Source organism: Poecilia formosa, unplaced genomic scaffold (assembly GCF_000485575.1).
Source record: "Poecilia formosa unplaced genomic scaffold, Poecilia_formosa-5.1.2 Scaffold131, whole genome shotgun sequence".
Classification (NCBI taxonomy): domain Eukaryota; kingdom Metazoa; phylum Chordata; class Actinopteri; order Cyprinodontiformes; family Poeciliidae; genus Poecilia; species Poecilia formosa.
In genome coordinates this window covers 1,059,759-1,082,833 of record NW_006800070.1, presented here as the reverse complement: position 1 = coordinate 1,082,833, position 23,075 = coordinate 1,059,759, and the positions used below count along the sequence as shown (strand labels likewise).

Below are 23,075 nucleotides of genomic sequence, written 5' to 3'. Positions count from 1 at the left end.
GCAACCGTTTTAGCTTTTTCATACAGTTTCGACCGAATGTTAAATATTATTTGCAAATAAAACCAACAAAAGAAAAAAGCTGGATTGTTATTCCTCACCCCCCATTCAGGCAAACAGATGTAAACAGACCAAAAGGGCTGGACCAGAACCCCCGCAGGGCTGGAAACTATCTTGGCAGATTAATAAGCGCCACGGTTCCATCCGTCCTGCTCAGTGAGTCACCGACTGAAACAATATGACCTTTCTGCCAGCCCAAACTCAGTCCTCACAAAGCTCTTTCACTAAAACAGAGGGAAGACAGGAGTCAGGGGGCCTACCAGCCAGAGAGCGGAGTATGCTGCGTGGGTCAAAGGTCATCAGTCATCCTTCTCTGTCTCTTTTCTCTAAAGCTCAGCGGAGTATAAAACGTGACTGCCCACACAGATATTCAAGCAAACGTTCGCTTCTCTTGCTCCAAAAATACTGAATGGAGCTCAGCTGAGACGACCAGGCAGATGTGTTGAGTTCACGTTCTGTGGGGGATTTCTGCTTCCTCACAGCTGCTGCTAGTTTCTCTCTAAAGACCTTCAAAAAGTCTCTTTTTGTCCTTGCAATGCATCTAAACTTCTGGCTCTTGTTTATTTGACAACTAAACATATTTTCTCATTTAAAATTCATTCTAAAAAATTGGGTTTTAACCAGAATTGGATAGTTCTTTTTAGTTTGATCCACCCCTGTAATGTAAACTGAAACAAATCCTGTCTTCCTCGGATTAGTGAACGCAACAAACCTAAGCGCTTCCAGGGACAAACTAACAACAACCCTCTTCAGTGTGGAAGGTTCTTACAGTGGATTTCACTTTGTTGAATTCAAAGAGGTGCAAACTGATTCACAGCTGACTTTAGCAAACAGCAGGAAAGCTAACTTAGTAAACCAAATTATTGGTTATATTTTTGATTGTTCAATTTTGTTCTGCAACAGAACTTGGTGAAATTAGATGGAAAGGTTTTGGATAGCTCACAGTCAAAGAAAACTTCTGAATAAAATAAGGTATGCTAATGATAACAGATGAAGCTAATTACTAATGTAAGACGCTATAGAAAGTTTACATAATTACTTTACATAATTTTAATTATGTAAAGCACTTTGAAATGCCATGCTGCTGACATGTGCTATACAAATAAAATTTGATTGATGATTGATTGATTAAAATATGAACTATAAAATATACGTTATATTATTTTTACATAGTTACATCAAAAATCCACAGTGTGACGACAATTTAGCTTCCAATATAAATAATAGGCCAGGAGATTTGAAAATAACAGAACTAAATGCACCTCCAGTCCAGTAGGTGGCGTTAATGCAGTCGAACGGTGTTTCCCCAACATTTTATGCCTACCATATCATTTCTATGAGAAACATGTAGATAGTCACCAGCGCTAACATTAGCCATCATCTTCTTGCAGACTGGAGTCAACCCATAACATCCCAAGTAAAGGGACATATAAGTAGATATTTATCTGACATGATCATTAAAGTTTCTGTGTTTAGCTACTAATTCAGTCCTCAACCCAAATTTATTTGCCTAACGTGTGAAATGTCAATATTTGAGCCTAAAAAGAAAAAGTGCAACCACTGATAAATTGGCTAGACAAAAAGATTAAAGAGAAATCCCCAACTTGCTACTAAAATTAGTAGAAGTCAAAACCTTACAAAAAGCAGAGATCAGAATTCAGTTACAAATCTCCTGTTTCTTTATGAAAAAAAATACAAAGTATCATCACCACAAATTCCCGTTTTAATTCAGAAAACCCCAGAAATACTAGTAAAAACAAGATGCAAGGTAAAAAATATATATAAAAATTTAAATAAAGAGTCTGGCCAAACACTGTATCACAATGGTCCAGCTGTCCCTGCTGGCGGTGAAGAGGAAGGGTTTTTCCCAGCAGCTGCGATGAAGTGCGACAGTCTCTCAGGTGCTGCCTCCATCCAGGCAGGCACTCAGAAATACACTGTTACTGCAGCAAGAGCTGAATCAGCGTTGTCATCCCATTACACTTATCTATTGCCTTGGCTGCTGCTTCAGCACATGTGTGCAAGGGGGCGAATGCGCCACAGAGCTCAAAGGAAAGCAGCAAAACACGAGCTCGGCTGCATATTAGTCGATGCATGTGCATAACCCGGCGTGTGCAAGAAGCGCAGCCTCCAAACAACAGCCGCCATTGTGACCGGTCCGCCGATTACTGACTCTGTTTGGGCCCGAAGCGGCCATCGATGCATATTCATGTTCGAGTGCGTTATAATGAGAAGTCAAAGTGTGGCGGCAGCTCATTCCTCTGCCGAGTTGGCTTAACAAAAGGACGGTTCGCCTGTGAAAATGCCAGGAGAACCTGAGACCGGCCGGTTGCTGTGGCAACCACAGAAGCCTGCAGATTCGCAAACAAAAGCCCACACCCATGCTTACACGTTTGGGCAGCACGAGCTTAAGAGCGAGCGAGCACACACACACACACACACACACACACGCACACAAAAAAACGTTTGTGGCTATTTCAGCAGTGCATCGTTAGCAGGAACTACACTGTTTAAATTGGGCTCAAAGTCTGGCCCTTGATCAAAATACCAACACTAGCTAGAAGTAGTAGGCAATATAATTTTCACTTCGGTTTAAGGCCCATTTTGTGCTCCATTAAAACTTGCCACTAGTATCTTTACCACAGAAAATAAAAGGACAAACTTAAAAAAAGCTTCGTGTTCCAAACAGATGCTAATAGCTGCTCTAGCTAGCAGTTTCGAATACCCTAAAGCAGAGGTTCCCAAACTGTGGGGAGCGCCCCCTATGAGTGGCGCCGTGCCATTGCAGGGGGCGGGGGGAGGCGCGGGAAGCCATCTGGATGAAAAAAATAACATGAACACTGTATGCGCTGGGTTTTTACCTTAGAATGGCCAACTCTCTGTTATTCATCTGTCAATTTGATACACTAGGGGCTTCCGCACTTCCCATATCTGTGTCCTCTGTCACTTATCAGCAGTTAAAACTGTTTAATCAGTTGTTAACATGTCGTAGCCTGTTTTTCCGAGCCGCCTTTAAACGCAACATGAGCGCTACGACGCTCGCGTTGGGTTTACACCTGTGCAGCAGTGAAGGAGACCTGCTGCTGCTGGCCAGAGCTACGCAGGTGTGTTAGAATCATGGCAGAAAATCAGCAAAAACGCAAAGAACTTTTCATAGTTTTCCCCCCAAACTAACAGACTGTTGAGTAAAGCTGTTGGATGCAGGTAATGTTAGCTAAAAGATGACGAGCTAGCTAATATCAATACATCACCTTAAGCTTATTAACAAGTAGCTTGTAGGCTACTGATGTTGTTGTCTATGTTCAGCTACGATTCATTTTGCCCCCCAAAAAGTTGATTTCTCTCCCCCCCTTGTTCGTATAACAGGGTGTCTCTAAGAATCCACCCCCGTTCGCTCACACACATCGTTCAACCAGACAGCTATTTGTAAGCCATAGGGGGGGCCCAGGAGAAAAAGTTTGGGAACCACTGCCCTAAAGTAAATAACATTCTAGCTATTTTTATACGCATTTTTCTTTTTGTTTCTCACACAATATTTGAGAAACAAAATATTGTTTCTCAATATTACGGCTATCACAATATTTGTGATATCACACGATTTTTAGGACATCTTAAAGGAAAGTATGGAATCATAGCTACACTATGCGCACACTCAGTCTGCACTGACCTACAGCATCTACTTCTAAAAGAACAATACTTAATCATTTTTGTCCATTTGGAGGAACTCAGACTGTAGACCACTAAATGTTCTACCACAGCCGTCCTGGTGCAGTAGATAAGAATGAAAATCCTTTATCAAAACTTTATTGTTAACTCTTCAGTGAGGAAACTAGTGAAAAGTCACTATAACACCATGTCTGCATCAAATGATTGAATCCTAACTAGCCATCTGAAGTAATGGTCACCTGTATGAGAGGGACGATGTTATGGGATGGGCAGAGTAAAGAAATTAAATAAAAACCATCCAAAGTACATTCATAACTACAAATGAAGTTCCTGTTAATTTCTGATTTTATTTGTCAAATTTGAAACCTTCTTGATCTTGTTTTATTGCAGAAGTTACCAGAGTTATCAGGTTTTGTTTTTCACATTAATTTATTTGTATTAGTCTATCTTTAAGCGGTTAAATTAAATTAAATGAATGAAATATGAAGATTCTTATTAATATTAATAATCTAAATGAAAACCAGACAGCAACAGATTTACACATGTAGAGGAATTTATAACTAAATGGTACGGACTGCTGCTGTGATGGACAGGACCGCCTGTGACTGTTTGGGATTGGCTAATTACGGCACACACTGCTTGATGAATAATAATATTTTTAAAAAAACATTAATAATATCTAACAGAAGAAAAAGTCACTAGACATATTGCTTATTTGCAAAAAATCTCTTGCTAAACATAATGATATAACCTTCACACTCATGATGCACATCATTTATTTATAGATCCTTTTTAGACACGATTTTTTTTTTATATGTACCAGCAGACAAGATTACGGCAGCTTTATATCTGAAAACCCAATTATGCAGTGCGCCTCAGCAATGGTTTATCTTTCCTGTGACGTCTCCATATTTGGTGTGACTGCAAACAAATAGGTTTGTGTCCCGACTGACACATGCCTGACCAGGCTGATAAGAAGATGGGGCCCTTCTTCCGATATTGCAGCACACAAATTGATGCAAATTTAACTGCAAATGCTATTCAAATAAAGCAACCAGTCGTTGTGTGAACATCTTCTCAGTTCAGCAGTTTGGTGCAGGACTGCACAACGGATGCTCTGTCAAGTAAACATCCACAAAACACAAGCTGTGGCTCAGGTTGGACACCCTGCATGTGCACAGTAGGAAGAATCAACACACCCTGAAGTCTGAGAACGTAAGCAACAGCAAAGTGGCAGGAATTGGACAAACGAGAACAGATTTGTCATCAGAACTCAACGACTTGAGTCACGTCTGAGCCGTCAGTGGCAGCAAACCGTCTGACGTGGCCCAGAGTCACAAACCAGAACTCATGAGTCAGCTGGAGCTCGGTTTGCCAGAAAACAGCCGTGTGACGCGAAGGCAGCGGCCCGGCTCGCCAGTGGTGCCGGTTTGTGCCAGAGCAGCGTTTTCCCCGCTGCTGACTGTCACCTGACCACAGGAAGTGCTGAGCTGGGAGGAGCTACGCTGCACTCAAACAAAGGAGACTTTCAGCAACTCTTCGCATCAACAGGACTGCGTGCGTCCAGTTGAGACTATTGTACTCGTGTTGACCATTACTGTCCAGTTAACATGAGCTTACTACAGGTAGATCATGCTGTAAAGCAATTTCTATTGCTTTAAAGGGCTATTTTGTTATTTTATGTCCACTGCATTTGATCATTTGTAGAAAACAAACTCGTCATTTTAAATTATTATAAATTGAGACATAATTTTACTTTTTTTTTTTTTAGAACATCCATTCTGAAAACAATATGGACGACAAGCCAAACCTGGACTGGACTATTTTACACTGATCAGAGACTCTTTTCAGACACGATCAGTGAAATCTTCGTAATCTTTGTTGTCTCAGAATATTACAAAAATTGTGCTATTTATAGTTACAAATTAATCAGAAACAGTAAGAACGTTAAACTAATTTTTGGACGAAACATAAGTCAAATGTTTAGGGGGAAAAATTGCTACCTTGTAAGTCATTTTCCACTTAATTAGCATCCTTCTAACTTTAAGTTTTGCTTTCATCATCACTATATTTAAACCAAATGTTCTCCACTAGTGCTTCCTCAGCTTTTGCACCTTAAAACATGCACCTCGTAACATAAATAGTTTACAAGAATAAGTTTACATGTGGCTCTCTGGTTTATTGTACATTTTGGAAAGTCAAATAACTTCCTGGTGAGGAGAAAATAAAAAGCATAAAGAAGTTGGTGTGTGCATTTTTTTGTGCATGCGTTTTGAAACAAAGGTAATTTTCTCATACAGAAGCCGAGAAAGTTTCAGAAATAAACTGAAAGTCTGTCCCAGAGGCCGAAAAAAGAAAGAAAAAAAAAAAACAAAACAAAAAAAGAGCATCAGCTGCAGTTCAGCTAATCCAAGGAGAAGTGAAATCTTGAAAGCTACAGCGGCTTGGTTTAGCTTGAGCGAGAAACTTCCCTCAAAGTGCTTATGTTGCATACGTCATGAATAACCCTCCCTGGAATCGGTCCAAGCTGCTGCCGTGGCTAATCCCCACAATACACTTTAATTCAACTCTGATCACCACACCAGAAAACCTTTTTCCAAAACACCTGTTACATAAAACCTTTATCTGACTGAATCATTGCACTTACCACACACCAAGACAAAAAACAGAAAAGAAAGAAATGGAGTCCAGCGATGAACACCAGTCATTTCTTCAAAACTTCATGAAAATAATTTCATGAAGTTTGCATTCTGACTTGGGTCTACTGATAGAAGATAGAATAAAGCTAGCCGTAGTGATGGACGGGAATAACTGTCTGGAAGTTACGGAGTTACAAAAATGAGAACCAGCGAAGACAGAAGTCGAGGCGCTGGATACATCACTGTATTAGCTACAGGTTTATCAATACATAGAGGAAGAGAAGAACCCTGGGAGGAAAGCAGAGACGTGTCCTGGACCGAGTCCAGCTCCAGGTAGTAGGATTACATCCTCCCTGTGGTCCTTAAGCCACCAGTGCAGGTTTAAGACTTTCAGATTAAAATAAAATATTCTGGAATTCAAACAAGCATAGCCTGAACATAAAGCATTGGGATAATAGTGAAACATATCATCGAATCGAGACAAACCAAGAAAAGGGAATGAATCCTCAAGAGTGGTGAAAAATAAGTTCAAGTCCACATTAGCATTAAACATGCAGCTTCCCACAGAAGACAGTTTTTATGTTCATCACTGTTTTTTTTCTGTGAAAACATGCGCAGCTGTAGGGTTTATTCTCATAATCACAGAGAGCATGGTGCCTTGTGCTGCTTAACCTCTTCAGTTCAGTACAGTTTTTAACCGGCCACTGATCAGAAGTATGAGTGTTAGTGTTAGATGAGCACTTTCATGGGAGATGGAGAAGGGTTATTGTTTTCTATGAAGTGGAAGTTAGTGAGGTAGATGCTAAAGGTCAAACGCACATGCGCATTTGATGGCGTTATAAAATCACAGCGCCAGCTAGTGGCCCGGAATGACAACTACACCTGGCTCAAAACGCAGGCCGTTTCCAGGCAGCAGACCCGTATAAACAGTCTAAATTACTAGTAAAATGTCTTGTCATTCTTGTTTTACAAATGTGTGCTGTAGTTACAGGAGTGTAACCCTCAGAAAGTGGCAGCTGCAACCCTGAATATGATGCAAGACTAACAATCCACCAGGCAGCAGACCACAGGAGTGTCTCTCTCCATGCCAGCGCCTCCAGCTTACACAGCAACAACCAGCAGGCCTGCCTGCCCGTCGCTCGGGGTGACCAGGTATCAGTCTGTCAAGGGGGCGGTACCTGTTGCAGCCTGTAACAGGATCTGCCGTGAGCGCTCACGGGACTGCCACTGTTTACTGTCAAACATGAGGTGACGTCGAGGGCACACAAGTCACTGCAGCAGGAAGCCAACAGGGAGAGACGTTACTCTCCTGCAGCAGAGTTCACATGTGCAGACGGCATCTCACACACACACACACACACACCAACATCAGCAGGTGTTTCGAACAGCCCGCCAGGGTGTGAACTCTGACCCGAAGCACGGGTAAATCAGGAGATCCATGGTTGACACCGACTGAAATTCAGACGATCGATAAACGTCCCGCTTTACCGCAGCAGAGCAGAGAACCTCTGGCCTCGATTTTCGTCACACCGTTTTCCAGAGAGCCATTAACCCAAACCCGACAGACCATTACAGTCACTCTGAGCTCACAGGAACACACACCGCCACGCTTTAACCTCCCACTATTTACTTGCTCCCGCTTATCTTGATGTGACAACCTAGGCGGGCTGATTCACTGCAGTGAAGCTAACTCTGTCTGAATTAGCCTTAATTGCCCGCAGTGCAAATAAACCTGTAAGACACATCCTGTCTACATTGTTCAAATGCTGTGATTGTCCATTTACGACCCAAAGCAAACAAGAAAATAAAATAAATAATTGGCACGCACCACCCTCTGCGCCAACACAGAAGACTGGAGGATTTTAATTTGCTCAGTCTGCAGAAAGGCAACCCTTATTTTTGTTGTTGTTGCTGCACCTAAAACCATCTTCACCCACATCTAACAAAACAAAACAGAGACAACAGGGAGGCAAGCAGGAGATTTTTTGATAAAATATTTCAAGGTTGTGCTTCAGGAAGATCTGAACGATAACACTTCTAGTGCCGTCTGACTTCTGCCACATAAAAATACCTTTAACCCGCTCTGCTGTCGTCTTTAAAGCTCTTGTGGTTCTAGAGTCTCTGCAACAGCAGCAGTCATCCAGAGAAGAAGAAACAGTTTCTTCATGTGGAAAGAGATACACCGATAAGTTCAATGCAGACAAACCAGTCGCAGCTTTTAGATAAAAACAAAACAAAAAAAAAAGAGTAAAACAAGTTGAAGAGTTAGAGTGCCGATGGCATTCCTTAAACAGATAAAAAAAACTTCTTTAGGATCACACATAATGTGACCTGTGTCACTAAAGCACAAACAATAAGCATATTTTCAAAATTTACTGATACACTTCTATTGAACAAAGTAGCATAAGTAGCTATACGAACAATATGAACAGTTTTGGGAGTTTTTAAACATTATTAATTGGAATTTATAGTGAAAACGATTAAAAATCTTATGATAAGAAAGTTATCACGATAAATGATATACGATACAGGCCTAACCCTGGTTGCAATTTTATATATTTTTTGAAAATTAATTATTTTATTTATAATTTTGTACATATATATAGAACAGATAAAAGCAAGTCAACAATACTTAAGACAAAGGCTGTTTATAATCCCAATACCTTCCCACAAACAATAACAAATAGATACATAAAATAAAAAAATATATAACAATAAATGATGATAATAATAAAAATAAAAAATTTAATAAATATAAAAGGTGTGTCGGGGGGTCAGTGCACATCATGACAAATATGAACTGAGAAAGAAACTTTATGTTAAATATTTGTGGCAAGCAATGAATCAAGATAATGTGAATAATTTTATACATTTCTAAGTGACAAGTAAAGCTGCTATATATTGACAAATCAAGCATGTTATGAAGGCAACACCTGCAGAGGAAGTGCGTTCGATACGCAATACTCCGGGGTTGCAATACTCGATGGGGTTGCTAAATTATTGACTCCGGGTTGACACGGCGACACGGAGAGGCCTCCTGAAGCCACTTCCTTTGTGCAGAGCCCTGAAAGCTCCTCTGTCTGAGCCTCTTCTTCCACTCACTGCCCCTCTCCTGCGTCTTCCTGAGCTCCACCCATCCAGCTCCTGAATGGAAAGGTGTGCCGCCTGCCTGCTTTTACCACGGTATCTGTTTACTTAAAGCCTTTCTTTAGACATAACGGAGCGCACTGCAGCTGCTAGCACACTCACGTGTTCACCAACTCTCCAAGTACTGTACAACCTCTCCCCCCTCCCTCGCCGTCCTTTGGCTTCAAAGAGAGGCTCCTCGGTGAGCACATGCATTCTCGAGTGCATGTGGTTTGATTAATAGCATTAGCGGTGGAACAACTCGACTACATCCTTCCCATGTGGTGCAGTAACATTCCTTGGAAACATGCAGACAGATCACCTACAAAGCCCGCCCTTTGGTTTCCACGCTATTGGAAACATCGTGCGACCAAACATGAGCGAGACCCTCCAAACCCTTTTTTATTTTTTGGCCCTCTTTTAGCACCATACCCTCCACAGGGAAAGCACCTTGACCCTCGGTCTTAAAACGCAGATATAATCGAAAATCCTCCCCGTCTGAGATCTTTGTAAATATACAACACGCTCTAATCCATTGTGAGAAAGTGTCACCGTCCAAACCACTTCATCCGGCCCTCTGTGAAAACTTCATTAGATGAAATATAGCTGGGCTCCACGATCACTTCTAAATTTGGAGCCTCGGCCTGAGAACATAAGCAATGCAAGAATTTGCATCAGTGCCCTGGCATTTGGAGCCGCTCGGATAAGAACGCTCATAATTGCTCACATTTGACTCTTCAAACAGTGGAGGGGTTTTTTTCTAAAAACTCGGCACTGATCAAGTTTTCACCTTTCTGAGACGCATAAAGGAGACTCTGTTCAAGGGCTGGGAAATTACAGCAACGGCAAATGAAAATGTTGTGACAAAAAAGACAATTAGGGGTTTATATTTTTGACAGCGTCCTCAAATCACTAGGACGTGTAATATCATTAAGAAAAAAAAACAAAAAAAAAACAGAGGATCCACATCGGGTCAAAAGATATTTTTTCCTAAAATCCCCTAAATCTTTAGAGAAGATCATCTGAGATTCATTAAGATTTATTTTTACCCCACTGCATTCCTCTGTTCTTCATCCCAACGTTAAAATGCCGGACTTTGACGGACCGTCGATAAAGACACCCGACAGCAAAGCGAGTTGGAGACGATGTTCCCTTCAGCTTGAGAAGTAAGGGCATTCAGTCCTATTCAAAGGTCTTGTGAAATTACTTTTCCAAGCTCTCAAGAGCAGAACAAACCCCTCCAGAGCAGACAGGGTGGGATTATGTAACAGGGATTAGACACAATTCAGTGTCTTTTGCTTCACCACGTACCGTCCACCGGTTTCAAGTCTTTCCAGAAATACGCACAGAATTTGGCTGACGACCAAAGTTGTCCAATTTTCAGCTTGGTAGACCCTGACAGGTGATGGGTGGAGATTCTCAAATTGGACCTTTTTCAAATCAGTAAAGTCACCTCACCTTAGTAAAGTCATCAGGTTGCCATGACAACAGGACATTGGTACCGAGGGAAGGAGGAAAAACAGGGAGGTAAAAGAGAGAGAGAGCAAAAACATTAAGACATTTTTGTGATTAGGTCTGGTTGAAATGGATCGAGAGAGAGCAACACTTCCAGCAGACAACAGGAAGGCTGAACTGTTATAGCAAAGTTGATCCCTTTTATTCCTGTGAACATTCAAAACCCATCTGAAATGGAACATACAAGTTTGGAAATACTGGTAACCTTTTGGAAATATAAGTTCAGGCAAGGAAGCTAGCAGCGCTAGCAATGCCAGTTGCTAATACAAGAAGCTAATCAAACCGTTTTTCCTACAGCTGTTCTCTTTGGGCGTTTCCACACTGGACAGTCCAGCAGACTGTGTTCGATTGGGGACCAAAACTTACAGCTGGTGAAAGCTTCCTGTTAGCTTTCACACTGCACTATGTAAAACGATCCAAACCCTTTCAAAAATATGTTCTCCCCCTCACCCAGAACTACTGAAGGAAATGACACAAATACCTCGGAAGAAGACACTGAGCACAAAATGTAAACAAAAAATGGAGTGGCATCAGACATTTGTAGGATTTCACTTTTGCCCTCAGTAGCAAACCACGAGCCATTTGTCCCGCTAGCGCTAGACTCGCTTTTGATTTGGTTGCATTTGCCAACCAAAGGTTTGTAGAGGCCAGAGTTCATCTTTTTGGTCCACATCAGTTCGATTCACACCACAAACGAACCAAACTTTCTAGACAAACAAACTATAGTCTGATTAAAGCTGTCCAAACAAGGCTGGTGTGAACCAATCCTTAAACACAGAGTGGGACACTTCCGCTGCACAAACTATGAATAGCTAACGATCACAGAAAGGATAAAAATATTTTTTTACAACCGTTTGTAGATCATTTTAATTTAAATTAGCACAAACTGCTGTTTGCATCTCCACTGAATTTGTCTAGTCAAACAGAGAAACCTAATCATGTCTACACAGAATCAGCTACAACATCTCTAGCGGGGTAGAAGAGAGCTTTGTGGGTAATTTCAAGCTTTCGGGTTGTTTGGAGTCAACTGACAGCCCTTCTGCATCCTCAAAGAAATATTTATCCAACCCCCGTACACATAAAACTTCCTGTTATGACTTGAGCAGATGCTCAACGGAGTCAGCAAGAGTGTCAGAACGTATTTCAGTAAACTTGGGAGTCTGGCTGAAACATTTCTCAGACAGACGATACAAGAACTCGGCTAACAGAGCAGTCTGAGCTATCATGACCGATCTGAGGGCCAGACAGGTCACATACTTAACGTTTTCCAGGGAGAGATTAGATCCAATGCAACAGATACAATGAAAATATGATAATGTTTATCTTTTGATAATGAGAAAAACATGAGTTCTCACGGTAAGAAAATATGATAAGCTTCACACACATTACACAAGTTTGAGACTCTTATTTATAAGAAAGAAAAGAAGTAGTTCTTGATTTGCTGCACCGTGCTGACAGAGTTCATGAAGACTGGTCAGTCAATTTCCAAAATCAAGACCGCCGCTGCACGGCCGCCCCGTCTCTCTCTGCCCACGTCTTGATTGGTAAGGGCCACTAGAGCCACAAAACAGGTTGAAAAAGAGAGAACTGAAGACGATACACCACATTAAATCATTTGTATGGCAGCTTTTTTTATGAATTGATGATAAAATGGCAAAATACAATTTATTTGTAAGGATGCTCGTGGCTAATCGTTAGCTGCTAACACTACTGAAGCTGGCATCTGCTTTGTAGCTGGAGAACTACAGCGCCATGTCACAATCTGAGATTTAGGAAGTGTTTATTTCTTGGTGAAAACCCCAAAAAGAGAAACAATTATAATGTCGTCTTGTGTTGGGGCTTCTTTAGAAATAGACAAAAAGAAAAAGTGGACCAAATGCACTTTTGTGCGGACCGCTGAATTTGACCAACACAAGCAGTTCATAAGCTGCAGCAAACATTTTTTGAAACGGTTGCCACATCCTGCTGTCGTGGCTCAGAATAACCTAAAACTTCAGAGATTATATATCTGTATTTTACGTGTGAGGTTCTTTTTAAGTTTCATATCTAGCATGATCAGTTTTCTATATCAGTGTGGATATTTAACACAAAATGCTTTTTAAAACTTTCACTTGAGGCTGCAAAAACGTAATCGTATTTGGATTTTCAATTAAGACTCCAAGCAAATTACAAAATATTCTATTTTCTACCTCCTTTGTTTTTCTTAGTATTTTTGTTTTGGCTGAAAATCAGTGAGTAGCTGCGATAAACTGTTATGATTTTCATTATGGACAAAATCAAGCCGATATACTTTGACTTTAAATACTGCATCTTGTGGGGAAACTTTTAGATTTGAAATACAATTTTGAGGTAGCTGTTCAGCTAAATGTTAAAATCAGCTGTATGATGGTAGCAACTGCATTGACTTTACACATATGAACTTTTAGTCTTTATCTGCTGACATTTGTATGATCACAGTTGCTTTTCAGGTACAAAACACAACTTTTTCTAAAAAGGCAAATTAATGCTGTGTCACTCCTGTGGTTTCCTGAGGCATCACTGCCACTCCGACGCTCATCTTTTGTTAAGAAAGTACGTTTTTGAAAGGCGAACTAGGGGGAGTTTGATTACAGGAAGCACGCTGTGAGGCAGCCAGAGCTGACATTACACATCCTATTATGCAATCTAGCAAACAGATGCTGCTGTGGGACAAAACACGCAACTCCTTCTGGCTCTTTACTAGAGCTGAGGCGTCATACGCAGTCACTCATGTGCTGAGTCAGTTTCCTGGACACTGATAATGTAATTTCAACATTCCTGAACACAAGGAAACTAAAACTCAACTTTCTTTTTTACCTATAACCTTGTTTTTCTTTTTTTTTCATATCCGTCTGATTTCTTAAAAATAGCCACCATTAGCTTTCTAAGTTTGTTTGTTTTGGGGTTTTTTTCTATTTACTGTTCAAATTCATTCAGCGTTAGATTAAAAATTACCCAATTTCATATTAGTTGCTTATAATAATACAACACAGCCTGTAAATCCTAATACTTTAAAACAGAAAAGAAGCAATTATTCCCACTGCTGTAAAAAAAAAAAGAAAAAAAAAGAAAAAGTAATATATTGATTGCAAAAATTACAAGGTACAGAATATTACCAGAGTTTATTTCAGCTGGTTAATTAGTCGGGCAATCTGCTCCGATCCCTAGCCTGCAATCCGCTGCTTTACAGACATGGCATCAACAGCTGGAAATACTTCAAACATTCAAGTTTGCTGTTCATTCCTTTTAACCAGATAAAAAAAAATAGTCATAAAAATTCATAGCACACCAGACCAGACTTTGTAAAAACAGTTTTCCACTCTGCAGACCATTTCCTTGCTGGATGTTTTTCTTGTTGTCAATAGCAACTATACTAGCAGCTCCAGCTTCAGACAAGTATAGTGGGGGCTGGGGGGGCAAATTAAACAATGTAGCAATAATATTACTCAAGTAAAAGAAAAGGACCCTGCCTCTCGCTCTGGAACGTTAGCTGGAGATGGGCACCAGCAACCCTCCCATCCCCATTAAGGGAGGGATGGATGGATGGATAGATGGAGGGAGGGAGGGAGGGAGGGAAGGAAGGATTGATGGATGGATGGATGAAATGGGTACAGTGCAGTAAAATTACTCTTATAAGAACCTTTTTTCCCAAAAAGTTACTCAAGTGAATGTAACAAGTACTACCCACTTTGAACACAGACAACACCAGTAGCCTACAGGCTACTTGTTAACAAGCTTAAGGTGCTGTACTGATATTAGCTAGTCATATTTTAGCTAACTTTACCTGCATCCATCAGCTTTACCCAACTCAGTCGGTTAGTTTGGGGGGAAACCGTAAAGTTCTTTGCGTTTTGTTGGTTTGCTGCAATAATTCAAACACAAACCTGTGCAGCTCTGCTCAGCAGCAGCAGGTCTCCTTCGCTGCTGCACAGGTGTAAACCCAGCGCGAGTGTCTCAGCGTTCATGTTGCATTTGAAGGCGGCTTGGAAAAAACCCTCACGACTTGTTAACAAGTAAACAGTTATAACAGCTGAAAAAACTGACAGAGGGCACAGATATGGGAAGTGCGGAAGCCCCTACTGTATCAAATCGAGATAGGAACAAAAGAAAGTTTGCCACTTTAAGGTGAAAATATGAAAACACCTGGGGGCGCAGCTGACTCTGAGTAGGCAATGCCCCCCATGCCCCCCCATGTCCCCAATGCCACAGGGCCTGTATACTAGGTACAGTATACAGGTATGATGACACTGAATAAAAACACTGCAGTTTCACTGCATTACAACATCAACATAAATGTATATCATGATCCAATTGTTTATTTCATTTATTCTAAAAAATAATAATATCCACTACATTTACTGACTCTGTACTGTTCGAGAGGTGAAACATTTCCAAACAGCAGGATTTGTCTTTATGGTGACCCAGCTGTTCCCAGCTGACCAGCAGTCCACAGTGGGTCGTCGCTGTGTTACTCTGTACTTGATTCAGACTCTTGAGGATCCTGCTACTTCCTCTTGCTTCCTATCAAAACCACTTCCAGACCGTAAGAATAGCATGATGGAAAATGTTAGCAACTTAACAACAGTAACCTTTTAAAACTTGGTAGCAGCCCGCCTCGTTTCCCGTAAAAGAACAGTAAAATTCGAAAAGAGCTACTTTGAAACATTTTTCACAAAAATTGAAAATGTAGAACTGTTATTCCTCCAGAGGCAGACCTGCTTGTTCCTGTCTCTGGCTGTGGGGTCAGGACAAATTTGACCTTTGGGTATTGACCAACAGCCTGATCATTTTCAGCAAAATCTTCTGCTGTCCTCCTACTTCTTCTTCTTCTTCTTCTTCTTCCTTTTTTCTCTGAAAGGATACGGTCTGAACTTGTGAAGTCAGCCACTCTTATCTCAGACCTGACTCGCAGCCTGAGTTGGGAGACGTCAGCGTGGATTCATTGGGAGTGTTTGGAAAGTCAGGGTAAGGGTGTGGGAGATGGGAAGTAGGAGGCGGGAAGCTTGCAGGCAGGGACGCTCCAAGGTACTGCAAACTCATGTCCTTATAAGGAGAAACTCAGGCAAATTAGCAGCAGCGTTTAACACCTGTCAGCTGGGAAAAGGCTGAAAAAAAAAAAAAAAAAAAGATTGAACCCTGCAGGGGTAAGATGACGATGATGATACATACTGTCATAAAAGGTGTTAGCCTGCTTAGAGGAGATTGCTTCTGTTCTTACTATCTTGAGCAAAAACTGCAAATCAAACTAATTTAAACAGGAAACAAAACGTGAGGAAATCCAAAAATGCAGTTTTAAACTTATTTTATTCAAAAATATGTCAAATAACCTTGTTAAATTGTGATTAAGTTGCAATGAAGCACATTTTTTACATTAGCAACACCCAGAAGTGATTACTGCCAGAAACAACAGATCCTCACTGACAACATGAAGTAGGCCGTAAGTGGTCAAAAAGCAACAGGGTGCTGCAATCTACAAAAATTAATTGACTTCTATAAGGAAAAAATGTGATAAGAGACATGAAGACACATTGAGAGCAATTATTCATGAAAGAAAAAAAAAACAAAACCATGGAGCTAAACCTTCACAGGAAAGGCTGGCCTGCCAAGGTTATCTGAGATCGCATCGACGATTCGTCTAGAAGGTCAGGAAAGAACCAGTGACAACCAAACCACTGCAGACCTCAGTTAAACCCGGTGTTAACGATGCAACAGAAAGGCAGACATAGCATCCATGGGAAAGCATCAACGTGAAAACCACTGATGACCAGAAACAACAAAGGGCCCATTGAACACCTCCGTCTGAGAAAACACTGTGATGACACGCAACTGGAACGTTGTGGAAAGAGAAGGACAGCATTTCAGGAGAAGAAGATCACACTATCAGTCAAACTTGGTTGTTTGCTAGCCTGGCAGCTTTGTTGCTTCAGGAGCTGGGCAGCTAGCCATAGCCAACAGAACCAGTAATTCTTCTGTCAAATAGGAGATTCTCCACCCATCAGATTGTGAAATGAAGCTCTGGTCCACTTAGGTGAAGCAGCAGGTCAATGATCCAAAGTCTGCGACGTGACCAAAAACAGCCAGAGCTGGCACACACAGTTCATTATTTCTTTTCACATAGGGCTAGGTGGGTCCAAACTTATTTTCTCCTTGATGGATCAGTCAGTGGGCAAATACCTCTTCACAAAACAGTAAATCATTTAAACTGAATATCAATGACGCTAATACGCGGTTTAGCAAAACATGTAAAGGTTGTGCCTTTAAAGTCGGAGTGTAGGTGGGGTCTGCAAAGACATTAAGATAGGGAGATAAGAGGATGCCAGCGCCTTTATTCCTGCACGGCAGGTTGGGACTTGAATGGAACACAAAATATTTAAGCACACTCCGACATGCTGGGGTTTTGCAAGAAAATTGGAGAAGCGGACCCTGGCTGAACATCCACACCTCTCTTACGTTCACTTCCCCCATTTCAGCAAAGTCTCTAACCTCATTAAACGCGGTCAGGGTTGTTCTGGTTGTAAACCGTCCGCTGTCTCCTCGTCGCCTCAAGAGGTTTCCTTCAGGCGACAGAGAAAAGCAGAACTGAGCTACCTTCAGTTACGTCTTATTACAGATTGTCCCAGCTGTGCTTCTCTTATCTATTCTCGTGCTTTGTTAGAATAGAGGGGGAAAAAATACCTTCAAGGGCAGAAAACAGGAGCTGAAGGTAAAGAGAAAAGCTAAAGAAAGACTGAGGAGGGAACAATTCAGCAGACATGAAAGATTTCCAGGTTCTCTGTTGCAAGGCTTACTGCCAAATCCTGGAAGGAATTTAAGTGGTTTGTGTTTCAGCGTGCATCCCTCTCAGCCTGTAATTGTGCATATGGTCGAATCTCAACATAACCGCTTTATCGTCGCGGAGCGGATTGTCTGAAACATTCCTGCTTTCTGATGGATGATTAGATCAGTGAGGGTCATGCAGGCGCAGAAATATGCAGCTCAGCACAGGAGAAGGTATTTCTACACGGCAATTAAGCAATCGCCACAACCAAAGTACGCACAACCCCATCTCTGAAAGTATGGCATGTTGAGCCTTAAAGATGCCTATTGGTGCACCAGTTGCCACTCCTGTCAGCAGGGGACAAGAAACTGAGGCTACAATTCACCAGGCTCACCAGAACCTCACACTAACGGACTGGAAAAACAATGTTGGGTCCGATGACTGTCAATTGTAGCTTTGAAATCCAGATTATGGGGCCAGAATCTGGTACGGACATAAAAGCAGGAGCAAAAGATCGCCATCAGAAGTCCCTGAGAAAAATCTGCTCCCGATACCTTGAACAGGAAACCAATAGACATGCTGTGTTAGCCTAATGAAGTTGTGTTTGCAAAGTCAGAGATGTCTTTGAAAACAAAATAAAGCTATGAGGATTTCAGGAGACATGTTGGGAGAACATTCCAGAAGCTTTCTTAACCAAGTCAACGTCACAGAAGTAGAATATCAAAAACTTCCACTGGGGTGAAGGATCCATCAACATATAGAAAGCCTTGAAAAGGCATGAAAGTTTTTTTTTTCTTTTTTTAAATCAAAGGTTCTACGGCCAATTGGACTTTCACTTTCATTGGATCAACCCAATGTGGCATCATACTACTGCAACAACAAATGTTGGGCACCAACACCTTGTGCTCATCACAAAAGGAATGTTTTACTGTCACCCAATCAAAGGACTGCGTTGTGTGACGCCATTAGCTCAGTCCCAACTCTACCACTGAGCTATGCACCTACAACTCTAGGAAACCCAGGAATGGTGATGTTTTATAATAAAAACAAACAAAAGCAGCACAGGGAAGACATCCACTGGTGCAACAGTATGTAACTGGTCGTGTATGCTAGCCAAGTAAAAAACAGCCCCTGGTTCTACACTTTGCTTCGTACAGATGGTACAGAGCGCCGACTTTTAAGAGACAATTGCTTCCTGAAAGCGTGGACTCTGTTTAAGTTTTAACTAACGTTTGGCCGTGTCGCATGTAATGCGCCAGTTCGACACTTAGCAGAAATTGTCTACACCATAAAAATCATCCTCCTCTATCGCAAAGAGAGATATGCCAAGCCGAACAAGGCAGCTGTTAACGTTACGGCCTCGTTCATGTCATACAATGGACAGACTACAATTTCAAAACAGCGCCAACAATCAGCGTCATCATCCGCAACTTCCTCTGTTCGCTGATTGGCCCGGTTGAAATTCTAATGGAGAAATCCAGATCACTGGGAGAAACCCCAGCTGAGAACTGAAGAGAGATGAGAATATAGTGGATTTGCATGGGAGAGGACGGGCCAGGTTACATGTACACACAACTGATGCATGATGATGTGATGCTATCTGAGGAATGTCCAACGTTCAAGCATGGAACCCCTCCAAAAAAGAAAAGAAAAGAAAAAGAAAAAGGGGATCAACAGTGGTGCTTTTACATAAGATTCTGCTCAGGGTCGCATGTCATGTAGGACCGCCTCTGTATTTCAGGTGATCCTGGACTCCAGCTCCATTGCTTCAATGAATGAGATGATGTCCACCTGATGCACCACCTTTTTGCCCCTCTCACTTCCCACTGTATTTGCTCTCAGGACCGGTAGCAGCCTGCCGATGACATAATCCAGGAAACTGGGAGCCGTGAGCTACCACTGAGCAAAAAGAAAAAAAAGAAAGTTGGGGAAAAGTTTTTCCAAGTGCAGCGAGAGGGGCCGATTATTACCATTTTTGGGCACGCTCGCTCCCATGCAAGCCCAGCCCAAACCGCGACGCTTACTCAGATTCCACAGCGTTTTTCCTTCTACCAACACCCCTTCTTTTTTTTTCTCAAAGCGAAGGAAAAGTATGCAACACCCCCTTCTCGAAACAGACCATTCATATCAAACTCCTGTGTTAAGACTGGGGAGGCGGGGGGAGAGAGAGAGGGAGGGAGTAGCAGCTGTGAGGCGCGTGGGGGAAAGAGTTGGGACAATATATGGACGTCCAAAGCACAACAGACAGTGGAGCACTTTCAGAAAAAAAATTACTAATAAGCGACTCGAGTTGAATTTGAAATGAGGTTTTCCATAAAGGCGCGCGCACGGTTCATGGCTGTTAATCTTGGCCTAATCCAAGTCGCATCATAAACCAGATGACAGGAGGTGGCCAGTCCAACGCGTGGCTGACATCTGTTGCGCCCCCCGCAGCCCGGCTCACCTCCCTTCTGCAAACCCGTTCGGGCCGGTGGGCCTCCCTGCTGCAGGATGCTGCTTCCGGGACAGATTTTAATCTTCCAGGAAGAGGGAGAAAAGTTTGGGAGCAGAAACCCAGTCGATAAGGTCTCGCAGGTGTTTTTTTTTTTTTTTTTTTAATAGGCCCATAATTAAACTGTTGCCCACTTTGAGTCACCCTGAAGAGGAAATGTGCCCGCACTGCTGCGTGGCAACAACATTTCCGCGTCTAATTGTGACTAGAAGCAGAGCAGACGGCATACATAAAACCCCCCGCTTCCGCAGCGGAGGCACCGGGAAGTCAGTCGGGCTCACCTTTCTCTGCTGTTTCTCCCAGGCTGGGTCCAGGAGCAGATCCCGGTCCCAGTCATCTTCCTGTTGCATGTAGTCGTTCTCTCCGTCATAGTGTTCCATACTATCCGCGGATCTTCTGAAAGCTGGCTGGATGCGGTCGCTCTCTGCTTGCGTCCCAGCGGGGCGAGGTGATGTTTTCGCTGCGGCTATACGGGCTACTCTCCTCGGTGTGTGTGGATGAAATTAACGGTCCAGCCCCCGGCTTCCCTCTCTCTGTCTCTCTCTCTTCTTTCTCTCTCTCTCTCTCTCTCTCTCTCTTTGTCTCCCACCCCTCCAACTCTGCCTCTGTCTCTATCTGCTCTCCGTATTCCCCTCCTAGCAGCAGCAGCCCGCTGGAAGCTGTAGGCAGGTCTTGTATCGAAGGAGCGACAGACGCAAAAACTTTGCCTCAGCCAAATTGGAATCAATAACTGGCTGCTGGAATCTGATTGGACGACGCTCGGGACGGAATCCGCCCTCCGGCCTCCCATTGGATGCCGTGGCTGTCAGCGGCCGGGCTTTATGTCCAAGGTTGCATGCACAGGTTGAGCCAAACGAAAGACTTTATTCAGGTTTGAGAAAAGAAACGGCGTCGATTTTTATACGAACATTGATTAAAAGTCTCGTTGTTGACCGTCTGCAGCAGCTTACGCGGCGGACAGAAATGTTTGTAACACCAGACAGTGGCGGTCCTTGAGTTAATGGGGTCCTGTTTCTTGTTTTCCACAGGATTCCTACATAGAGTGGAAAAGCGTGGGATTTAACCCCCCCAACCCCCCCCCATCTATTTTTCAGGTCTGAAAAAGAAAAGAAAGGAGACCATGAGAACATGTCTGTCAATCCCCCTGTCTTTTCCTTCTCTTCTATGCATTTCTCCATCCTTTCTTCTTTTTGCACATCCTTCCATGTCCACTTTCTTTCTGTTTTCTTTCTTGTCTCTATCTTTTTCTCACTTCCTCTGTCTAATTCTTTGCCTCATTCCTTCCTCCCTTATTTTTTTCTGACTTATTCTGCTGTCTTTCCTTACATCCTATTTCTTCCTATTTTCTATCTGCCATTTTGTCCTCTTTTCCCTTCTTTGTCTTTATCTCTATCTTTTTCCCACTTTCTGTGTCTTGCAACCTTCCTTTCTTTTTGGGTCTTTTCTTTTTAATTTCCTTGTCAGCTGCTTGTTATGCAGAATATGTAAAAAAAAAAAAAAAACATGAACTTCCTTGGGCATCATCATCTGTGTCAGGCATGACAATCTGCTGCAGGCTACAGACTCCGTCCACCATGCTGCTTATCTTATTGGCATGCAAAGTCTGAATTTGCAACAGCTGGAAATAAGAAAGGACAAGAATATCATTCTATGCATCATTGGGTAATATCATTTTTGCACAAACTGATATTGCAATGATCCGGACATGGGTCAGCCTGGTGCCAAAAAACGCATCAAAATGGAGTTGTTGTGTTTTCAGTTAAACACAGAAAAAACTCAAACTGTTTTAAAGGATCTGCGTTCAATGAAGATCTGACAACAGTCTTTGCACATCTAGAGACTAAAATGTTTGTGAATTAGACTGAGATCTAGACTTTGACTGGGCCCTTCTAAGCATGTGCTAACGTCTTTTTATTTAAGTATGCTCTTAAATAAAAATGCATTATTTTCAATCCAGAAGACTGACTCATTAAATACCACCTTCTTCAGATTTTTGTTTGTAAAACAAGTGTTTTTCTTTCACTTATGCGAAGATCCACAATTTTGTGTTGGTTCTAAAGATACGACTCTCCTAAAACGCGTACGTTTTTGGTTTCTCCACAGCAAAATGCGAAAGAGTTCAACACTTATTGGAGGAACTTTATGTCTCCACTAGTCTGTTGTTTTAAAAATGGATATGTGACTTTGGAAAAAAAGAATAAACAAAGATCCCTGGTCAATCTCAACTTCCATCCATATTTCTTAAATGCGTTCAGCAGGTGGAAATTTCAAAATGGCGTAAATGTAAAATCTTTACAGCCAAACCTAAAAATACCATTTATACTGATAATCTTTTTGCTTGATAAATATTAAAAACGTGGCCTAAGAAATCTGAAATGAATTTTAATAAATAGCCTAAAAACCCCCCGAAAAGTGGCAAAGCAAAGAGAAGCTTAAAGCCACTGTGGGACTGTTTCATTCTTATCTTTTTCTACTGTTGAGGTGGAAGGAAGTTGTTTTTTTTGTGTGTGTTTTTTTAGAGATGTGAACTTAAGAGGTTTTGCTCTCACAACCCACCAAAGGGCAACGCGGCTATAGGACAGTAGAAAGGTGTGTCAAACATCAGCAATTGTAAAAGTATGTGGAGAAATGCCCAAGTCCGTCTGCCTTGTAAGGTAAGCTGACTCTTCGTCTTAATGTCTCCCTCGCTCTCTCTTACACACACACACACACACACACGCACACACACACACACACACACACACACACACACACACACACACGGAGCAGAAAAGTAGGATAGCCCTGACAGGAGAAAGTGGAGCTC

At 42.0% G+C, this 23,075-nt stretch overlaps 1 protein-coding gene across 5 annotated transcripts in view; it reads right to left on the bottom strand.

The window, feature by feature from the left end:
* actn1 (actinin, alpha 1) overlaps window positions 1–20,965 on the bottom strand; it is a 60,542-nt gene extending 39,577 nt beyond the window's left edge. For 3 of the 5 annotated variants that reach the window (XM_007561880.2, XM_007561878.2, XM_007561879.2), the window contains exon 1: window positions 20,551–20,649. In XM_007561880.2, coding sequence (XP_007561942.1) covers window positions 20,551–20,649 — 99 coding nt within the window. Of the gene's footprint in view, window positions 1–20,550 lie in introns of all 5 variants that reach the window. The other 2 variants (XM_016676250.1, XM_007561881.2) reach the window with 1 other exon arrangement.
* Between the last annotated feature and the right edge of the window lie 2,110 nt (window positions 20,966–23,075).